Source organism: Corythoichthys intestinalis, chromosome 9 (genome assembly GCF_030265065.1).
Source record: "Corythoichthys intestinalis isolate RoL2023-P3 chromosome 9, ASM3026506v1, whole genome shotgun sequence".
Lineage (NCBI taxonomy): Eukaryota > Metazoa > Chordata > Actinopteri > Syngnathiformes > Syngnathidae > Corythoichthys > Corythoichthys intestinalis.
Genome location: NC_080403.1, coordinates 10,605,989 through 10,626,125, shown reverse-complemented (window position 1 = coordinate 10,626,125; position 20,137 = coordinate 10,605,989). Strand labels below are relative to the sequence as shown.

Here is a 20,137-nt window from a genome sequence, read left to right as displayed (position 1 = left end):
AAGGAGAAGCTGTGTGCAGTGATTGATGGGGGGAGGTGGGCGTAGGATGTCACGCAGCGCGCCGAGCGGCAGTCACCTCTATTATAACTCCCCTTCGACAAATGTGCTTGGCTCTGTGTTTTCAGGGAAATTCAGCCAGCAGGTAATTAACATCCATCACATGTGTCAAAATAACTGCTATATTAACACAATTGAGGCTTGCTGCACGCATTCAATTGACCTCATTGGGAAATCCTACATGACAGCGGTTGTTGTAAAAGCAACCAAATTATAACCAATTTAATTACTGTATTACTGTATTACCATTTTTTTCCCAAAATAATGACTGAAATGTGGTTTGGCTTTATTTAAATTTTCAGAATAAAACTTCCATATGTTGAAACATCTCTGGGACTCATGTTTACCATATCTAGCCTCCTCTCAGAGTGCAATTTACAGGAAGAATTGTGGCACAGGCATCCTGAGATAAACATTATCATGTCCCAGCAGCCTCTTAAGAAGCGTCTGTGCAGAGGTCGCAGTCAGGCTGCTGCAGCTCAGGCCTCTGATAAGGTGACCACAGGACATCAATCTACTTTTTCAATTTTCAAATTAACCATCATCTAGTGAATAAATGACACTGCATTTCCTCAAACTATGCCCAGAGGAGTTGATTTGCACAACTGTTCAGTGGTATGAAAAGGTATCTCAGCCTTTTTGAATTTCTAACATTTCTGCATAAAATCACCATCAAATGTGATCTGATTTGTGTCAGAATCACACAGATGAAAAAACAGTGTCTGCTTTAACTGAAACCACCCAAACGTTTATAGGTTTTCATATTTTAATGAGGATAGAATGCAAACAATGACAGAAAGACGGGAAATAAGTAAGTGAACACTCTGCCTAAAGAGAGTTAAAGAGCAATCGAAACCAATTTTTACCAAACATTTTAAGTCAGGTGTGTTCCCAATCACTGATGAGTTTTTTTTAAAGCCGCCCTGCCCACTATAAAACACACACCTGGTAAGAAATGCCTTGATGAGAAGCATTGTCTGATGTGCATCGTGGCTTGGTCAAAAGAGCTGTCTGAAGACCTGCGATCAAGGATTGTTGATTTGTTTTAAGCTGGGAAAGGATACAAAACCATCTCTAAAAGTCTAGATGTTCATCAATCGACAGTCAAAGAAGTTGTGTAAGAATGGCGCAGAATACTCAGAGAGGTAAAAAAGAACCCTAGAGTGTCTGCTAAAGACTGACAGAAATCACTAGAACAGTCCAATGTCTCTGTGCACACATCATCTATATGTAAAACTATGGCCAAGAATGGTGTTCATAGAAGGACTCCACGGAGGAAGCCACTGCTGTCTGAAAAAAACTTTGTTGCTCGTTTAATGCTCACAAAAAGGCACTCCACAGATGTTTTGGCAAAATATTTTGTGGACTGATGAAACCAAAGTTGAATTGTTTTGGGAATAACACACAAAGTCATGTGTGGAGGAAAAATGGAACAGCTCACCAACATCAACACCTCTTCCCCACAGTGACGCATGGTGGAGGGAGCATCATGACTTGGGGCTGCTTTGCTGACTCAGGCCCTGGACAACTTTCAATCATTGATGGAAGATTGAATTGACAAAATACTAAATGTGATGGTTCACTTACTTATTTTTTCCCCTTCTGTCATTGTTTGCATACCATCCTCATTAAAAATTGAAAACCTATTAACATTTGGGTGGTTTTAGTTAAAACAGACACTGTTTTTTTCATCTGTGTGATTTTGACAAACATCAGATCACATTTGATGGCAATTTTATGTAGAAATGTTAGAAATTCCACAAGGTTCAGATACTTTTTCATACCACTGTGTAGTTTATAAGTGGCAACAGGTGGCTGCGTAGGTATGTTGTGGTGTAAAAGCAGAGCATTAAAGTGATTGACATGAACAAAGATAAATTTCTAATTATTCAATAATAATTCTCGGACACGTAAAATGGCCCACTGATAAACCATGGTGTGGAATGCCTGCTTTTCAGAATGGGAAGGGAAAAAAGTGACAAACTTCTGTTCACGAAGAGAGGATTTAAAGTCCCTCCCCGGGTGACGCCACTTGTTATTTTCCTATGATGTGTTAAAATTTTTTAAAGAGCTGCGGTTTATCTGTTTGACACGTGTAGTGACTCAGTGAGAAGTCCGCTGTTCCCATTTAAAAACAAAACAAAAAACTTTATATTCCTGGAATAACCTGGCTTACCCTGGTGGCATCTGCTTTTTTGCGGAACATTTCCTCCATCTTCACCGCCAGGTTTTTTACCAACTTCACACCATCGATTTCTTCCACTCTGACTGATTTTTCTGGTGGCTTGTACTTCTGAAAACAAACAAGTGGCAACAGAAGCAGAGTAAAAGCTCCTTTTAGAGGCAGTCAGATCCACATGTTCAAGCCAGTTAAATAGATGTCCAATTGGGCCAGTCAAGAACAAAAAAAAAAAGAATATCATTACACCCGTGACATGTCAAAGCTTTCTTTCTCATTGAAGCATCTTGGGAAATTCTTAAGCAAGGATTAAAGGCCTCCACATGCTCTTGTACAAGATGCAGGAAGCTAGTCTCTGATGAACGGCGGATAAGACCCAGAGTGCGACACAAGATGATTGATGGTCTTTATCTGTTTTCAGGCATTGGTTTCACACGCCGCTTCCTTCTGTCTGATTGGATGGAGACGGCCAAGTTGGGTGGCTGGGGAAAGGCGGGGCTGCGTCCAAAAAGCTACGCATGGTAAGAGTGTAATTGAAATGAGTCAGGACAGAGGAGAAAGATAATAATGTGTCAAGGCTGGCCGATTCTGGGTAATGAACTACAGCCCAAATAATGCTGATTCCGCCAGATGCACTGGACCTCCCCTGATACAGGACGCTCGCCACAGTTTAGAGGAATATAACATTACATAATCCCTCACCTGACAGGCACACACACACCTCCCGAACACACACCTCCAGTAACGCTATCAAAAGATAAACACAGCCGCAGCTGCTTGTAGCTCATTCAAACACACTGCGGATTAGGCCCACACAAAAACACACACACTAGTACATGAGGCGACAAATTACCTACTGAAAGGAGGAGTGCGGGCTTGCAGTGGAGCAGAACAGTTCATTTCACGCCTGTCCTCCTCGCCTCAGCACCCAGTGCTCCCCCCACACGCAGTCCTGCCTCCTCCCAGCATCAAGATGAGAATAAGTGCCATCCATCAACAATCAGCACCGATCATGATTATTGATCAAAACAATGGCACGTGGTGAAGTGAGCCCTAGCGGCTGAACCAGCCCACTGTGTTTCTTCCTTTTCTGAGCTCTTAGTGAGAGCGCACACTTCACCATAGAAGCAACTAATGATCAGCCTTAATGACCAGTGCCAAACGACCCTTTCACTTTCCTCACAGCTTGCTGCTTTGTGCTGACTTGCTCTTCACATGCCTCCATGAGCAGGAGTGCAGGCAAACTGCTTACATTCATCCACACAAAGATGGGAAAAATCCAGAGGGCATATCTGCTCATCAAATATTCCTGAAAATGCATATTTGTCCACGTACAGTAAATGCCTCCTCACCTCAGGGCAAGGTTGGTTCTGAGCCTGTAGTCGCTTTCGAAATGCCGTCTGGATGCTCTCGCCATATCGGCGTGGATTCACTCTGGTGGTTCCGCCTTCCTCCCACCCTCCAGGACATGCAGCGGAGAGACGAGAATTAATCCTGCTGCTGACTTTGGAAGGGGAGGAGGAGGCCTCGGAGCTGGAGTTGCTCCCTGGACGTGGAGCGGTGATAGCCCACAGTTCCTAAAAACAATGAGTTAGAAAGCAGAGGATTATTACATGATGTAAGTAAACCCTGCCACACTTTCCGCATGGCCATTTACATGAATTACGTTTGAAAATCAAATGTGAGATTTTTGTTTTATTTGAAAGCACAACAACAGATACATTTCAATATTGTGCAGCTGAAAAAAAAAAATAGCCAGCCTTTACTACAGCAACGAAAGAAGAATATTATTGTTAGTCAAAAGTCCTTGTCAGCTACTTTAACCCTTTCCTGCACTAAATATGTTTTTTTCTTAACCCTTACTGCACAATCTCTGCAGGTTTCAACAAGCCAAAATTAAGACTCTTTAAGACTTTTTTAAGACCACAGTGAATACAATTAAGACCAATCTCACATCGATACTGGAAAAAAGCACAAAAGACTTGAAGGAAAATTGGAGGCCGGGAATTACTTGCAAAGTATATGAATCCATTCACAGCTCTTTCACAATACAATGCAATACAAAATGATTCCTAACTGGAACCCCAGGAATTTGTCTGTTGTGACTCAAGACTTGTTAACTCTACAGCCAATGGCCATTGGCCACTTACCCATGGATGCATGTACTGTAATTCGGTTCTGTTTAAAGTTTTCTCCGCTACTATGCCAACTAAGCTGTCAACACACAACTGCGCAAGCACAGCAATAGTTGGTAGTGTTTGATAAAGTCTGACTGAGCAGCAGAGGTAGCTCCGCTTTGTAGATACCGTAATTTTCGCACTATAAGGCGCATCTGACTATAAGCCACCATCCACCAAATTTGACACAAAAACAGCATTTGTTCATAGATAAGCCGCACTGGGCTATAAGCCACAGCTGTTCTCACTGTATTATGTGGTATTTATTATGTGGTACACCAAAATATATTAACCGATAATGCTTTATTTGACAGCGGCATTATAAGACATAAGTCATAATCACAAATGAACCACCATGTAGTTTTGAACCAATTGTCAGCAAAGCTTCATTGCTTCAAGAAGGTTCATTTGGCCATCACTGCACCCTTGGGGAGCCAGTCAACCTCTGCTGCCACCTGCTGTTAACACTGTTGTCGTCCAACATGCCCTCTTGCATGCATTGCAGCGCTACAGATGTATATATCAATCAAAATTCATGTTCTGTGCTAATTATTTCTTCAGTTATTCTTCCAGTTGTTTCATTAATTGCTTTTTTTGGTATTGGGTGAAAATTTGTTTGACAATTGCGCTATTACACTGTCATAATACCATTATAAATATGACATTACATTCCCATGAGCATTAATGAATGTGATTTTGTGTCATCCGGCAAATGATCTCACTTTTGAATAAATGTAAAAGATCCGAGCTGGACATAAATGGAGTTAGTGACATAATTTGCAGGATGATACTTAATGACATCTGTCATAAGCATTCATTAATGCCAATGATAGTGTCATGTCACAATTATGACGGTCTTATTGTAGTCATATGATGCCGCTGTCAAATAAAGTGTTACCTATTAACCCAAATAAATCAACAAATAAGCCGCCCTGGATTATAAACCGCAGGAATCAAAATGATGAGGAAAAAGTAGTGGCTTATAGTCTGAAAATTACGGTATGTTATAGCATCCCCAAAAATCAAAACATTTAAAAGCGAGACTGAATTTTATGCATGTTCTAAATACAAGTAAAGTCAATCGATTTTTAAGACCTTTCACGTTCTTTTTTAGACGTTTTAAAACCCCACGGATACCCTGTATAGGGCACTAATTTGGCTCACTGGCTGCCATTGACGGCGCTAAACGTCCAATCATTTTGACAGGGTAGGGCGAATGAACGAATGCCATCAATGTCACCGAAACATGAGCATTCACAGCCAGTTTTCCCAGTTAAATTGGATGTCTATCCTTCTTATGGCATGCAATAGATTAAATACTATGGGAAAAAACTCAACTTTACAGTGTCATTTGGGGCTGTGATCAGTGTGTATTCATTAATTTAGTTTTAATTAACATTGTATTAATTCATAAATGTCTTTATGATTCTCTCTCTCTCTATCCAGCGTCCACGTCGTCACTGGTTGACCGTGCTGCCTCCTTGGTTAACTGTCTCCAGGTTTTTCTATCCTCTGCCTTTCTAAAAGCTTCTTGTATTGTGATGTTACTCCATTTCTTGATGTTGTCCATGTTCTTGGTCTTCCCCTTTTACGTCGACCCTCTGCATTTCCTTGAATTATGTCTCTCATCATAGTGCACTTTCTATTCCTACTTATGTGTCCAAAGTAAGACATTTTCTTTTCAATTATTGTTGGTAGAAGTTGTCACTTGATGTTTAGTTCTTTGAGAATGCTTAAATTTGTTCTTCTTTCTTTCCAACTGACTCTCAGTATAGTCTTTGGTAAAACCACATTTCTGCTGCATGTATTTCTTTTCCTCTTTCTCTTTGATGGTCCATCCTTCTGCACCGTATGTTATCACTGTAAAAATGAGGCTCCTCAGTATCTTGAGTTTCAGAGCATTGCTTAATGTTCTGTTTTCCAAATGTTGTTTAGCTTGATCGTTTTCCTTTTCAGCATTCCAATTCATCTATTGATGCCTTTCGTGTAGTCTGCTGTGTTGCTTTTAATTGAACCCAAGTATTTTCTATGACCGTTTATGCGACCCTTTTTGATTATAAAAAACAAAAACAAAATGAAAATAGAACAATGATTAAAAGTTTTCGAATAAAAGTATTATAATTGCTAATATATAAGTCTGACCAAAAACAGTTATGTGCTCTATAAAGGGCTAAAGTCGCAAGTGTCAGTCTTTCAAATGCTGTTCACTGTACTACTGTTCCTGAAAGAGTTAAGATGCCTGACAGCTGAACAAGATGTCAGAAATAAAACAAATAAAAGTTTACATAAGGTGCTACAATAGAGGTTTTGAAGCACACAATATTTTTGACTATTCTTTTCACATTCCCACACCTCACTCCACTAAGTAAATGTTCCACTTGTTATATTCAATTGCAAACTAACACAGTAATTGCACAATAATGGTTTGGTTCATAAACCCGTTGTACCCACTTTAATTCATGTATTATAGCCTTGGGCACACCCCTGCATGAGAATTGAGCAGGGTCTTTTGTCTAGAAATAATGAAGTTTTCTTCACAATGCAGCACAAACAAAACAGAAGTTAGCTCATTGAATAACAACTTGTAAAACGCTAGCTGAGAAAACTAAACACAGCGATTCCTTGTGAGAAAAGACCAACACAAATGAGGAGAGCAATTATACACATTTAAATTGGTTTTAAATCAGGATTTAGAAAAACATCTGATTGAAAGGAACCTTAAAAAATTATTCAAACAAATTATTTAAACAAATTGAGTTACCGTTTTAGAGGGTCACCTTAAAAATGTGTTTGCAGAAAAGCAACTGTGCATTGCAGACTGGAACTTACTGTAGTATAATTGGTAGTCGTAAGTATGGAAGGCAATACATTTTGAGCACAAACAGAAGGAAGGTTCACAAAAATTAAGTTAGTAATAGAAGAATAGTAATGTGTAGGCCGATCAAACAGATTTTTTTGTTTGTTTGTTTATCCTGTACTGGCCTCTTCAATATATTCCCTCTCCAACTATGAACTCTCAGGTTCAAATCCAAATTGACACTAACCCATCATAAGAGTGCTTACGACCTGTCTTTGTTGAATAGCTTCTTAATACAGTATATCAACCCTTTGTATACCAAATGATCAGCCTCAACACCACACTTTGTTATTCAATCTGCCTCCCTGTCACATTCATATCCAAGAGGTTGAGGCTTAAGACTCCAGGGAGTTCATGGGAGGGATGAGGACAGGAGGGCAAAATCAGGGCCATGGTTAATGGGCCATATGAAGTGCATGTTACACACACACATGCACACACACACATTCACACTGTGAGAGAGAAGCATCAGAAATGGAAATCAGCGTGACAGTGCCCAACTGTGCCGCTGCATGACCACAAAGAAAACAAGTATATTGAAAAGTCATACAAACCTTTTGTAGCAGCTGGGATCCAGAATATTTGGCAGAAATTGATTTGATCTCGCCACCAAAAGCTGAAGCCCATAGTTTTACACTGAAAAACAGAAACAATATTAAGACATTTCCCACAACACATTATTAAAGTGAATTTAAACATACAAATGCCATATTCTCAGTCCCCCAAAACCTTGCAAAAACAAAGAAATAATCGCGCATGTCCTGACATTCAACCTCGTTGACAAATACAGCTTGCATCTTGATCAAAATCTATGATAATGTGCTCTATTAATTTGGGAACAGCCTTTGGAGCACCAGTAAGAAATTTCACTTTTGATTAACTGCAGCCAGCTGAAAAGAATGCAAAATTACAATTTCACTCAATTAATGCATGTAATAATGTAGTCAAAATATGTAACGTCTATGATGTATAAAAATATATTATTTACCTATTTTTTGTCTAAAAAAATGTTTAACAAAAATATGGATATTCTTTTTCTCATTTTCATCAAGATCAAAACGTTTTACCTTAATAGCACTACAGTTGAAGACTTTTTTGCAAAGTATGCAGAATGCGTTAAATTTGCAATAAATCAATTTACACCACTGGCATTTTACTATTTGACAGAGTTTAACGAATTTTAAATATCTAATATCTTCATCTCATATCATTTTCTTGGATTAATAAAATTTGAAAGCCTCTGGAAGAAAAATAATCATCGAAATAAAGTTGTTAATCTTTGTAAAACGCTTGTTAACATCTACTTCATGATTGGAAAAAGCAATCAAAACGAAAAACCCCACACCTTCTTTTTCGTTTCTGTGTAAAATTATACCATGATAAAAGAGAGAACATGCTTCCAGCAACCCAGTTCATTAATATATAAAATAATAATAACATGAACAAAAACGGTTTTTCGATACACTGAAATTCGCTCTTGTACTCATGCGTTTTCCAATTTATTTTAACATGTAAATAAATGCACCGTGCCCTTATCATTCAAGTTGCGTGTTCGCAAATACTGGCACAATATATCCAACATTTCTTTTCAATTAAATCGACATCTCCCGCCAGAATCGCTGGACACTCACACTGACAGAGGGATCCCCTGCTGGGACGCCGCCGCCGCCTGCAATAGTAGCACGCTGACCCCAGCCAAGATGCACAGCGGCAGGCTGAGGATGCTACATGTGCGTTGAAAATACATCATGTTCAGAACCAAAAGGGATCCCAGCACCGGCAATGGGGACCGCGGGACCCCCGGCTAGCCTTCTTCTTGGGCTTACGTTATTCTTCTGTGATAGACAGTCTCCGTTATGGAGGAGGGAGAGAGAGAGAGTGAGAGAGAGAGAGAGAGAGAGAGAGAGAGAGAGAGAGAGAGAGAGAGAGAGAGAGAGAGAGAGAGAGAGAGAGAGAGAGAGAGAGAGAGAGAGAGAGAGAGAGAGAGAGAGAGAGAGAGAGAGAGAGAGAAATAGAGAGAGAGCTTTTTAATTCAGCTTTATTCACCCCAAAGAGCTGGGAAAGCGAAAACATTTACATGCATTTATACAATAATAATTTGGGACATCACATTATAGATGAAAAACAATTAAGACAATGTGCATGTGGCCATTGAAATACTTAACTTTGTGGTTACTTGGGAAATTATTTCTATCTATCTATCTATCTATCTATCTATCTATCTATCTATCTATCTATCTATCTATCTATCTATCTATCTATCTATCTATCTATCTATCTATCTATCTATCTATCTATCTATCTATCTATCTATCTATCTATCTATCTATCTATCTATCTATCTATCTATCTATCTATCTATCTATCTATCTATCTATATGTATATATATATATACATACATATATATTTATACATATCGGTATATATACATATATATTCATATATTCATTCATTCATATTCCATGCCGCTTTTCCTTACTTGGGTCCTGGAGGTGCTGGAGCCTATCCCAGCTAACTACGGGCAGTAGGCAGGGTACACCCTGAATTGGTTGCCACCCAGTCGCAGGGCAATATATATATACAAACAAACATACATACATACATACACATATGGCGGAAAACACAGACAAGACTGAAAAAGCAGTTTCTGCTCTTGCACCCCTCTTTAACATAAACTGCTGTATTTTAAACCGAAAGAACTGTTGTGTTTGATGGAACAATATGTCTATATGCTACCGTAGCAGAGTGCATTAAGCCACCAAATTATTTTTAATTGATCCTTTTTACCCTGGAGACCCCGTTTACAGACGTCCCATAACCGCTTTTATTTCAACACAGACATAAAACAAAGATAATTAATTAATATTTATTATTCTAAAATGTCTCTTGTTTTCAGCTTAGAATAATTAATTGATGTCTAATATTTAGTTTAAAAAAAAAAGACTTTAAAAAATTATTCAAGCGCATATTTTTTTTTTTTAACAAATTACGTCACAATGAAAAAAATGGTGTCTGTAAATGTCACGGATATCTACTTCATAACTATCACTGAATTGTATTTTTTTTTGTTATTGTCGTATTTTCTCTGATATGTTAGATGATAAATAATCGATCCAAACAGAGAGAGAGAGAGAGAAAAAAAAAAGTTCCATGTGGCCATTCACAACTGTGTCTTAACACTCGGTGATACATGCTACATGGAGTTTTTGGATCAAAACAAGGTAAGTACGCAATAATATCTTGTTGAAATCATGACATCTTTAATTATGCTTTTTCTTGCTCTCACCTCCAGTTAGGGTTTCGCTGTTTAATTTTTTATTTTATATATCTATATCTATACTGTATATATGTATGTATATATATATATATATATATATATATATATATATATTATATATATATATATATATATATATATATGTGTGTGTATATCTATCTATCTATCTATCTATCTATCTATCTATCTATCTATCTATCTATCTATCTATCTATCTATCTATCTATCTATCTATCTATCTATCTATCTATCTATCTATCTATCTATCTATCTATCTATCTATCTATCTATCTATCTATCTATCTATCTATCTATCTATATCTATATATATATAATTTTTTTAAAAATGCCCTCCTGTTCCCAATGATCCACATGCACATCGGACAATTTTGAAATTCGGCTAAATTGGGGGTCTCAGAGCAGAACTTCAAGTCACCTGAGTGTTTTATGCCATATATAGGTTGTCCCAAAAAATGTATACACTCTTTTGCAGCTAATAACTTGACACGTTCACACTTGAACTCCATTTATACTTCCAGTAGCATTGGAGAATGAATTTTCTTTCTTCAAAGTTAAGTCTGGCTGCTGCCATCATCGATCATTGATTCAATGGGTTAACCTACAAAAAAAATCCATGAAGAACAACTGCTAAAGGGTGTATACATTTTTAAGACACCTGTATATAAAGTGTATGTAAATAAATGTATATTAATTTTTATGTGCATGTGTTGTCTGATAACAGTGATCCCTCGTTTTTCGCGGTTAATCGGGACCAGAACCCGCCGCGATAAGTGAAAAACCGCGAAGGATCCCGCAATTAAAAAAAATTTTTTTAACGTGTTTTCAATGTATTTATTCAGATTTAGCATTGGAAAGGGACATGTAAGACACGTTTTTTCACTTTTTTCCCCCAAAGTATAATAACAATAATAATAATAAAAACTTGTGTATGTATATATATACTAGTATATATATTTTAAGAAATGGTTTTTAAGCACTTCAAATGCAATAATTATAAGTCTTAAACATGTTACTGTCCCAGCGAATTATTTTTAAACAAGAATAGAGTAGAAAAATGTTTGTCTTTATTAAATGCTTCATTGAGTGAGTCCACTCCAGTCTGCTCAAGCTGCATACTTACACACACTTGCCACAGCAACTGTTTACCAAGTTAAACGATGACTGATGCATGCAGCGCCTTGATGCTTATGCTTCCAGTCATCTGTGGCAAGATTAGAAGAACATTAAATGTCTGTCCATCATAGTTAACTTTAATAAGCAACTCCAGTGCACTGCCTGACCAACAAAGAGCAGGGAGAGGGAGGGAAGGAGGGAGAGTGAGACTACGTGATCGGCCCGGGACAGCTTTTCTGTATTTAAAGCGAGAAGTAGCGATGGATCACTGTAGTAGAGGCTTGCAGGGAGGTTTGGAGGTGATATGTGTGAGTTCATGTCTCTTGGATTTTGGTTGGATCCCACTGAAAAAAAAAAGACAAAAACACTGACTCATTTTGCTTGCATATGAAGAATTGACAATAAAGCGATTGAATCTTGAAAAGAAAACCCTGAAAATCATTGTTGCACCATTGCTTCTGTTTAGCACGTTGGATATAGCATGTTCACCTCACATAATCCAAGATTAAGGGTTCAATCCTGGGCTCCAGCCTTCCTATTGGAGTTCGCATTCTCCCTGCCTCTACTGGTATTCTACAGTAGTGTTCTCCCAGATCCCCCCCAAAATATGCATTGTAAGAGCATTGCCCAATTCTGCCTGGCAATTGTCTGGCAACCAGTTCAGGGCGTACGCCACGTCCTGCCCATTGTCATCTTGGATAGCTTCCAGCACCCCCATGACTAACTTTTTTTTTTTTTTTTAAATAACTTTTTTTTTTTTTTAACTTTGAAATAGAAAATATATAAATGTAAACTTAACAGCCTGTATTAGTCTGTGATGCTGAATTGGTTCATTGTGCAGGCAGCATGAATTTGTGTCCCACTCACTGAAAAAGCGTGCAAGTATGAGGGTGAATAGTTGTCTTGTCTTTCACTGTATACATACGCTATACATGTGATTGACTGGTGATGCCTTTCACCCAAAGTCAGCTGGGAAAATCTACACTTCCACTGTTTACCAGAACAGGATAAGTACTATACACAGTGACTGTATATCATTACATTATAGTATATAAGATACACACATTTTACCTTGAGTAACCAAATACAGTTCCTACTTTGCCCTATAAAGGATGCACACAGCATCTGGCCTTTTTTTTTTTTTTTTGGGCTTATGCTATTATTATTACTTTATTTCACTCTTTGTGAAAAGCCTTTAACTAAAAATTCACCTTTTTATTGAAGACATTGAATGCTATATTCAGAAAATTTGATTTGTTCTCTACCTTGCGTGTGAAAATGCTGTGCCTTTTAGAGTGACAGAAATACTGTATATAATTACATGCAGCTCCTCTCTTCTCTCTGTCTGTAACTATCACCTTATGCTTAGCTATTATTAGCTTTTAGCTTAGTTTAATTAACAGCATTCAGTAATGGAGAGTAGACCTTTGAACAATGTAGGAGAAATGATGCAGACAATCTGAAACTCTCAAGATTTTAGTTCATGGGAGGTTTTAAAACTTGTGAGACTGTCTGTGTTTGTGAGTGGATGTCTCACCTGATCTTGCAGCAGTGCGCTATAGCCACTTATGCTGAGGGCAGATGCTACAGATTTCAGGCCCTACCGTGTGGTGTAGACGAAAACATTTTCAGAGAAGGGAGGAGTGAGAGAAAGATTTTATTATTTAAATAGCACATTATTGCGCGACTAAAATTAGAACTGAAGAGATTTCACTTTGAATTCAGTCTACAGCTCCAAAACAATGTGTCCCAAATTATTGGGAGAGACACGTGTCCACCCCCCGGATATCCGCCTTTGTTTGCAGAATGACAAAAAGACACACACAAAAAATCCACTCAGCTTCATATTGTATGAATGTATGTATATACTGTATGTATGTAAGTAAGTATGTGTGTATGCGTGTCGTTTGTATTTCTTACCTCCAAAGAATGAGGCACAAGAATCATCAATGCAAACCTGTGCATATTCTCAAGCATGAATAATGTCCAATTTTTTGGCACATGACCAGTGACCTCAACCACTACTGGCACAACCACTACAAGCAGTAGTGTTTCAACCTGAAGCTTTTATTAGTTTAGTAATTGCGTCGTACATCAAAGTTGTGAGGAGCCCCGAACTGTCTGGAATGTGGCGATAAGGTGCTTGGATCGTTGTGACCTCACAATGCTGACTGCTCCGATGCTTTAATTAAGTGTCCAATAAAGCATTTCGGTGCCATGAAACTGAAGCGAGTCCTTAATTCACACCTGCCCATGTGTCCTTGAGCAAATTCTTTTCAGTCTTTTGATCTATTGTAAAAGTAAAAAAAAATAAAGTGACACAAAAGTGCAATTTGTCGGAACTGTATGAAAACTGAAATCTAACAACTTGCTTGACTGTTTTTCACAGTCACACAGATGCACACATGACATCAATTCTGTGTAAAATGTTATAAAACATAGTGTTAGACTGTGGCGAATGACAATTAAAGGTGCCGTCATGATTTAACACAGCACGTCGTTGAACTCTCAACCCAAACAGTTGTAATCTCTGTCTTGACTTGATTGGACATAACCCTCTTAGAAGGTTAAACATGGGACACCTCTGTGTGTGTGTTAAATCCTGGGGGCTTAACATCACCATTTCGCAAGAGAGTGGAGGGGAGGGCGGGGGACTTCATTCACAGTAGACCTCATCTAGAATAGAACAGAAAGTCTTCATTGTCATTGTATAAAGCAGTACAATGAGAGTGGAGTCACACAATAAACCACAAACAGTCAACATTTTACAAAACTACAGTGTATCACAAAAGTGAGTACACCCCTCGCATTTCTGCAGATATTTAGGTATATCTTTTCATGGGACAAGACTGACAAAATGACACTTTGACTCAATGAAAAGTCGTCTGTTCAGCTTATATAATAGAGTTAATTTATTTTCCCCTCAAAATATAACCATTAATAGCTAAACCCCTGGCAACAAAAGTGAGTACACCCCTTAGAAACTACGTACATCCTTAAATGTCCAAATTGAGTACTGCTTGTCATTTTCCCTCCAAAATGTTATGTGACTCTTTACTGGAGTGCTGTCAGCATTTCTGCAGAGATTGAAGAGGTGGGGGGGGTCAGCCTGTTAGTGCTCAGACCATACGCCGCACTCTAAATCAAATTGGTGTGCATGGCTGTCAGCCCAGGAGGAAGCCTCATCTGAAGACGGTACACAAGAAAGCCCGCCCGTCTCATCAGACCATAGGACATGGTTCCAGTAATCCATGTGCTTTGTTGATGCCGTAGGCAAACTGTTTGCGAAAATGACAAGCAATACTCAATTTGGACATTTAGGGATGTACATAGTTTCTAAGGGGTGTAGGGCTGCAGCTATCGAATATTTTAGTAGTCAATTATTCGATGGACTAGTTAGTTCGAATAATCGAGTAATCGGATAAGGAACAGGGAAAAATTAAAATACCTGAGCTGAGCCTCAAACGGTATAATTTTTTTTTTTTTTTAAATGAGGATCTATGTACAACAAAAGAACAATTGGCTAACTTACATAGAAAAAGTCCACTAGCTTAAATGCTATACTATGCAAAAAAATTTTTGTTTTTTTTTTACAATGCTTTTAACAAATGGTTCAGACACATATTCCCACAAAATGGCTAAATATGCCTATAAACTAAATTCTGAATGCATTAAAAAACATTAGCTCAAACAAAAACTTAGCTTACGTTGGTCTTAACAGGGAGCAGTTGGATTCAGCCGTGTGAAAAGAGGCAGACCAAAGGGCAGTGTATCCACCCTAATCAATAAAACTAAATGCCATCACTTTCAAAATAAACCATTACAGCGCCACTTTCATTAAACGAATACTCGAAGCAACAAAATTTAATTCGAATAATTTTTTTCTAATCGAATACTCAAGTTAATTTATTAATCGTTGCAGCACTAAAGGGGGTACTCACTTTTGTTGCCCAGGGTTTAGATATTAATGGCTATATTTTGAGTTATTTTAAGGGGAAAATAAATCAACTCTATTATATAAGCTGGACACAGACTACTTTTCATTGTGTCAAAGTGTCATTTTGTCAGTGTTGTCCCATGAAAAGATATACTCAAATATCTGCAGAAATGCGAGGGGTGTATTCACTTTTGTGATACACTGTAGATGTGGAGTCTGGGACAAATAACAGTGTACGTACGTACATATGAAACATTTTTTTCAAAAAGCAATTTTTCTGACCATTCGAAATATAGCAAAAAAAATCTTATTTATCATGATATGAAACAATTTCGCCGTGGCACACTGTCCGACTCCGATGCAGCCCACCACCACCACAGCTTCAAAAAATCCTAGGGTAAACCCTGGAGAATAATTGCTTCTGTGAAAAGAATAGCTCCAAAGTTATATTTTTCATGGTCTAAATGTCAAAATGTCTCTCATTATGTGTCCCAAGGGAGGTTTTATGATTTACAACATGTTTTCTACAAAAGCCTCATCAGAGTTCCTTTATTTATTACTAGCAGTATGGCCCGGCGGGCATTCTACTTGTGCTGGGTTGTTGGGGCCAAGGTTTGTTAAATCAACACATAAGAAACCTCTAAATCAGGGCTTCCCCATGCTTCTTTTTTTATTTATGCTGGATGGATTAATCGAACAGGATGACCTGGCGTTGCTTGGGTGAAAAAGTGAAACTTGGCATTTTCTATGCTAATTTTTGGAGTTTCCGCACTAAATGGAGGCCTATCTCAGAATACTCCCAGACACATGAAGTACAACTGTGTAAAATGTTGTCAAAATCCACCAAGCTCTTTAAGCATCCGTAAATCAGCCATACAGATAAACTCCCCTTTACAAAGATAAGATATGCAGCCAAAATGAATCCCTTATTAATATTCTGGACAATATATACAATATTTCTTGTTGTGGAATACTCAAAGCCACAACGTATCACCACAGCCCATTTGCCAACTTGATGATGATACACGCTCAGCAGGAAAACAGTACATAACGTTCAATTAATTATACCCACCTGGACGCCATGAACTGTATGTAAAAAAAAAAAAGTTGTCTGACAGTTTAAGAGATACTTGCTGTTAGCATTAGGCTAATACTAACTTGAACGCCAATGCTATGCTAATGCTGCGAGTTACATTTGGTGTGTGATGATCACTAAGCACCGAGCTTTTAAAGGCTAAAGCATATACTCTATGGCCAAGAAAACAAATCATACCGTGTGTGCAAACCTGCATGGAGACTGGAGACGACACACTGGTAAACTAGGAAGGGAGAAGCATAGCACGTCAGGAGTGACACAACCAGACACTGCTACGATGCAGGCTAACTACATATAAAATGTCAGACATTGCGAACACGTGACATTTTCATCTCGTTCTCCTCTCGTCAGTCGAAAACTGGCATTCGTCTCATTTTGTGTTAATCTCCCAAAACACGTTTTTAGCTCATTATCGTCTCGTCATCGTCATGAAAAAGTGTTTGTTGACAAAATTTTGTCGTTGTCGCTATCGCTGACGAAAACAACACTGGTCAGCACTGTTGGGGCCTTTACCCGCAAGTAGAAGCACCACCTTATCATCAAAAGGCCACGTTAAGAAGCTCCACATGCGATTTCTGACTAGGTAGTACGAAATATGGTCCGAAGAGTATTCAGTGAGCCAAGGACCACCCTGAAAGCTCTGCAGAAAGACTTTAGAGCGGCAGGTATTGTTACTGAGAGAGCAGTTGGCAAAACACTCCAGCAGCCACGACACTATTGACGCTCAACCCACATGACTTTATTCCTGAAGAAAAAGCGTGTTTAAGCACGTTTAAAGTTTTCTAAACAGCATCTTGACAAGCCTGTAGGATACTGGGAAAATGTTGTCTGATCAGACAAGACCAAAATTGAACTTTTCACTGTCATACTACACACCATGTTTGGAAAAGAAATTTCAATGCAAATTCCCCTCAAAAAGTACAACAGTATACCAACATTGAAGTTTGGATCGGGAAGCATCATAGCATGGGGTGATTTCTCATTTTATGGTATTGGCTAAATTCATATAATTAAAGGAGTAATGAATGGAGCCATGTATCATGAAAGTCTTGATATGAACCTGCGGCCATCCACCAGGATGATATAGATCAGAAAAAGCCGGACCTTTCAGCAGGACAATGATTTAAAACACACGGAAAACTTACCTCTTAAATGGTTAAAAAAAAAAAAAAAAATTCATCTGTTGGAATGGCCCAGTCAATCTCCTGACTTAAATCCAAGTGACCATATGTGGAAAGAACTGAAGAAAAGGATTCACCAAAGGACACCAAAAGATAACTCAAGATTTAAAGACAATATGTCTTGAGGAATGTCCCAAAATCACAACTGAGCAGTGCGGAGGATTAGCTAAAAAGTACCAGAGGAGTCTGGAGGCAGAAAGTAAAGTATGCAAAACGTTTCTGTGAAAACAGGGTCGAAATGACTCTTTTGACTTCTTAAAGGTTACGGATACCTCGTCCGGGTGAGTGTGATTTGTGAGATGTTCATATACCGCTATGGTTCAAATAGAGCGCTATAGAAGTACACATTGTTTACAAGCTGACAAAAGAAACAAATTACAATGGTATGAAAAAGTGTCCAAACCTTTTGGAATTTTGGAAAGTCACCATGAAATATGATCTGATCTTTGTCAAAATCACACAGATGTAAAACACACACTGTCTGCTTTAACTAAAACCACCCAAATATTCATAGGTTTTCACATTTTAATGAAGATAGTATGCAAACAATGAGAGAAGGGGGGAGAAATAGGTGAGCCATCACATTTAAATATTTTGGGCCCCCCTTTGGTAGCAATAACTTGAACCAGATGCTTCCTGTAGCTGCAGATCAGTCTGGCACATCGATCAGGACTAATCTTGGCCAATTCTTCTCTACAAAACTGCTGTAGTTCAGTCCGATTCCTGGGATGTCTGGCATGAATTGTTGTCTTTAAGTAATGCCACAGCCTCTCAATGGGGTTAAAGTCTGGATTTTGACCTGGCCACTCCAGAACGTGTATTTTGTTCTTCTGATACCATTCTGAAGTTGATTTTCTTCTGTGTTTTGGATCACTGTCTGGATCACTGACTTGTTGCAACATTTATCCTCTTTTTAGCTTCAACTGTCTGACAGACGGCCTCAGGTTTTCCCGCAAAACATCCTGATAAACAGTTAAATTCATTCTTCCATTAATGATTGCAAGTTGTCCAGGCCCTGCAGCAGCGAAACAGCCCCAAATCATGATGCTCCCTCCATCATGCTTCACTGTGGGGATGAGGTGTTGATGTTGGTGAGCTGTTCCATTTTCCTCCACACATGACGTTGTGTGTTACTCCCAAACAATTCAACTTTGGTTTCATCAGTCCACAAAATATTTTGCAAAAACGCCTGTGGTGTGGCCAAGTGCCTTATTGAGAACATAAGATGAGCAACAATGTTTTTTTAGAGTGGCTTCCTCTGTGGAGTCCTCCCATGAACACCATTCTTGGCCATAGTTTTATATATAGTTGATGTGTACAGAGATATTGGACTGTGCCAGTGATTTCTGTAAGTCTGTAAGACACTCTAGGGTCCTTTTTTACCTCTCTAAGTATTATGCGCTGAACTCTTGGCGTCATCTTTGGTGGACGACCACCCCTTGGGAGAGAAGCAACAGTGCCAAACTCTCTCTATTTGTAGACAACTTCTCTTTCAATTGATGAACATCCAGACTTTTAGAGATGGTTTTGTATCCTTCCCAGCTTTTTACAAATCAACAATCCTTGATCGCAGGTCTTCAGACAGCTCTTTTGACTGAGCCATGATGCACATCAGACAATGCTTCTCATCAAGACAATTCTTACCAGGTGTGTATTTTATAGTGGACAGGGCAGCTTTAAACCACTCATCAGTGATTAGGCACACACCTGACTTAAATTGTTTGGTAAACTTGGTTTCAATTGCTCTTTAAAGAGCATACGACAGGAGAAAAAAAGTCTTAAATGGCATTATTATGTGAATTAGAATCATATTTTGAGACGATTCGACTATATACAACAATTTAGCAAAGCGCAGCTGGCGAGAAATTAGTCTTTTAATCTGCCGGTTAGCCACGCCTACCATTATAGGGCTTTAGCGTCCCCAACAGGTGGATGACGTCAGCGGGAGACTGGGCTCATTGGTTTTACTATTCAGCCCATTGAGGGGGAATTATTCAGAACGAGGAAAACGCGACGAAGAGAGCCGCAAAATGTCATTCTTTCAGTCTCTCTACTCCAATATTTTTACAGGATATTCTTTTTATCCAAGTATTTTTCCCCAATTGTTAAATAAATGGCATTGTCATGACAAATAACAGTCTTGTGCTCAATGGAATATGAAATAATAAAAAGCATTTATTCAGGACGACATGGCAAAATTACTCCATAATGGTCAAAACTGTCGACTTCACCTTTACTGTC

The 20,137-nt window shown here is 38.5% G+C and overlaps 1 protein-coding gene across 1 annotated transcript in view; it reads right to left on the bottom strand.

Moving 5' to 3' along the window:
• The window catches only part of cacna2d3 (calcium channel, voltage dependent, alpha2/delta subunit 3), an 84,009-nt gene that overhangs the window by 57,456 nt on the left and 6,416 nt on the right, over positions 1-20,137 (bottom strand). The window contains exons 2-5 of the mRNA XM_057846671.1: positions 8,902-9,119; positions 7,825-7,906; positions 3,589-3,813; positions 2,234-2,350 (exon numbers count right to left, since the gene is read on the bottom strand). Of these exons, the coding sequence (XP_057702654.1) occupies positions 2,234-2,350; positions 3,589-3,813; positions 7,825-7,906; positions 8,902-9,020 (543 nt within the window). The 5' untranslated portion in view covers positions 9,021-9,119. The remainder of the gene's footprint in view (positions 1-2,233; positions 2,351-3,588; positions 3,814-7,824; positions 7,907-8,901; positions 9,120-20,137) is intronic.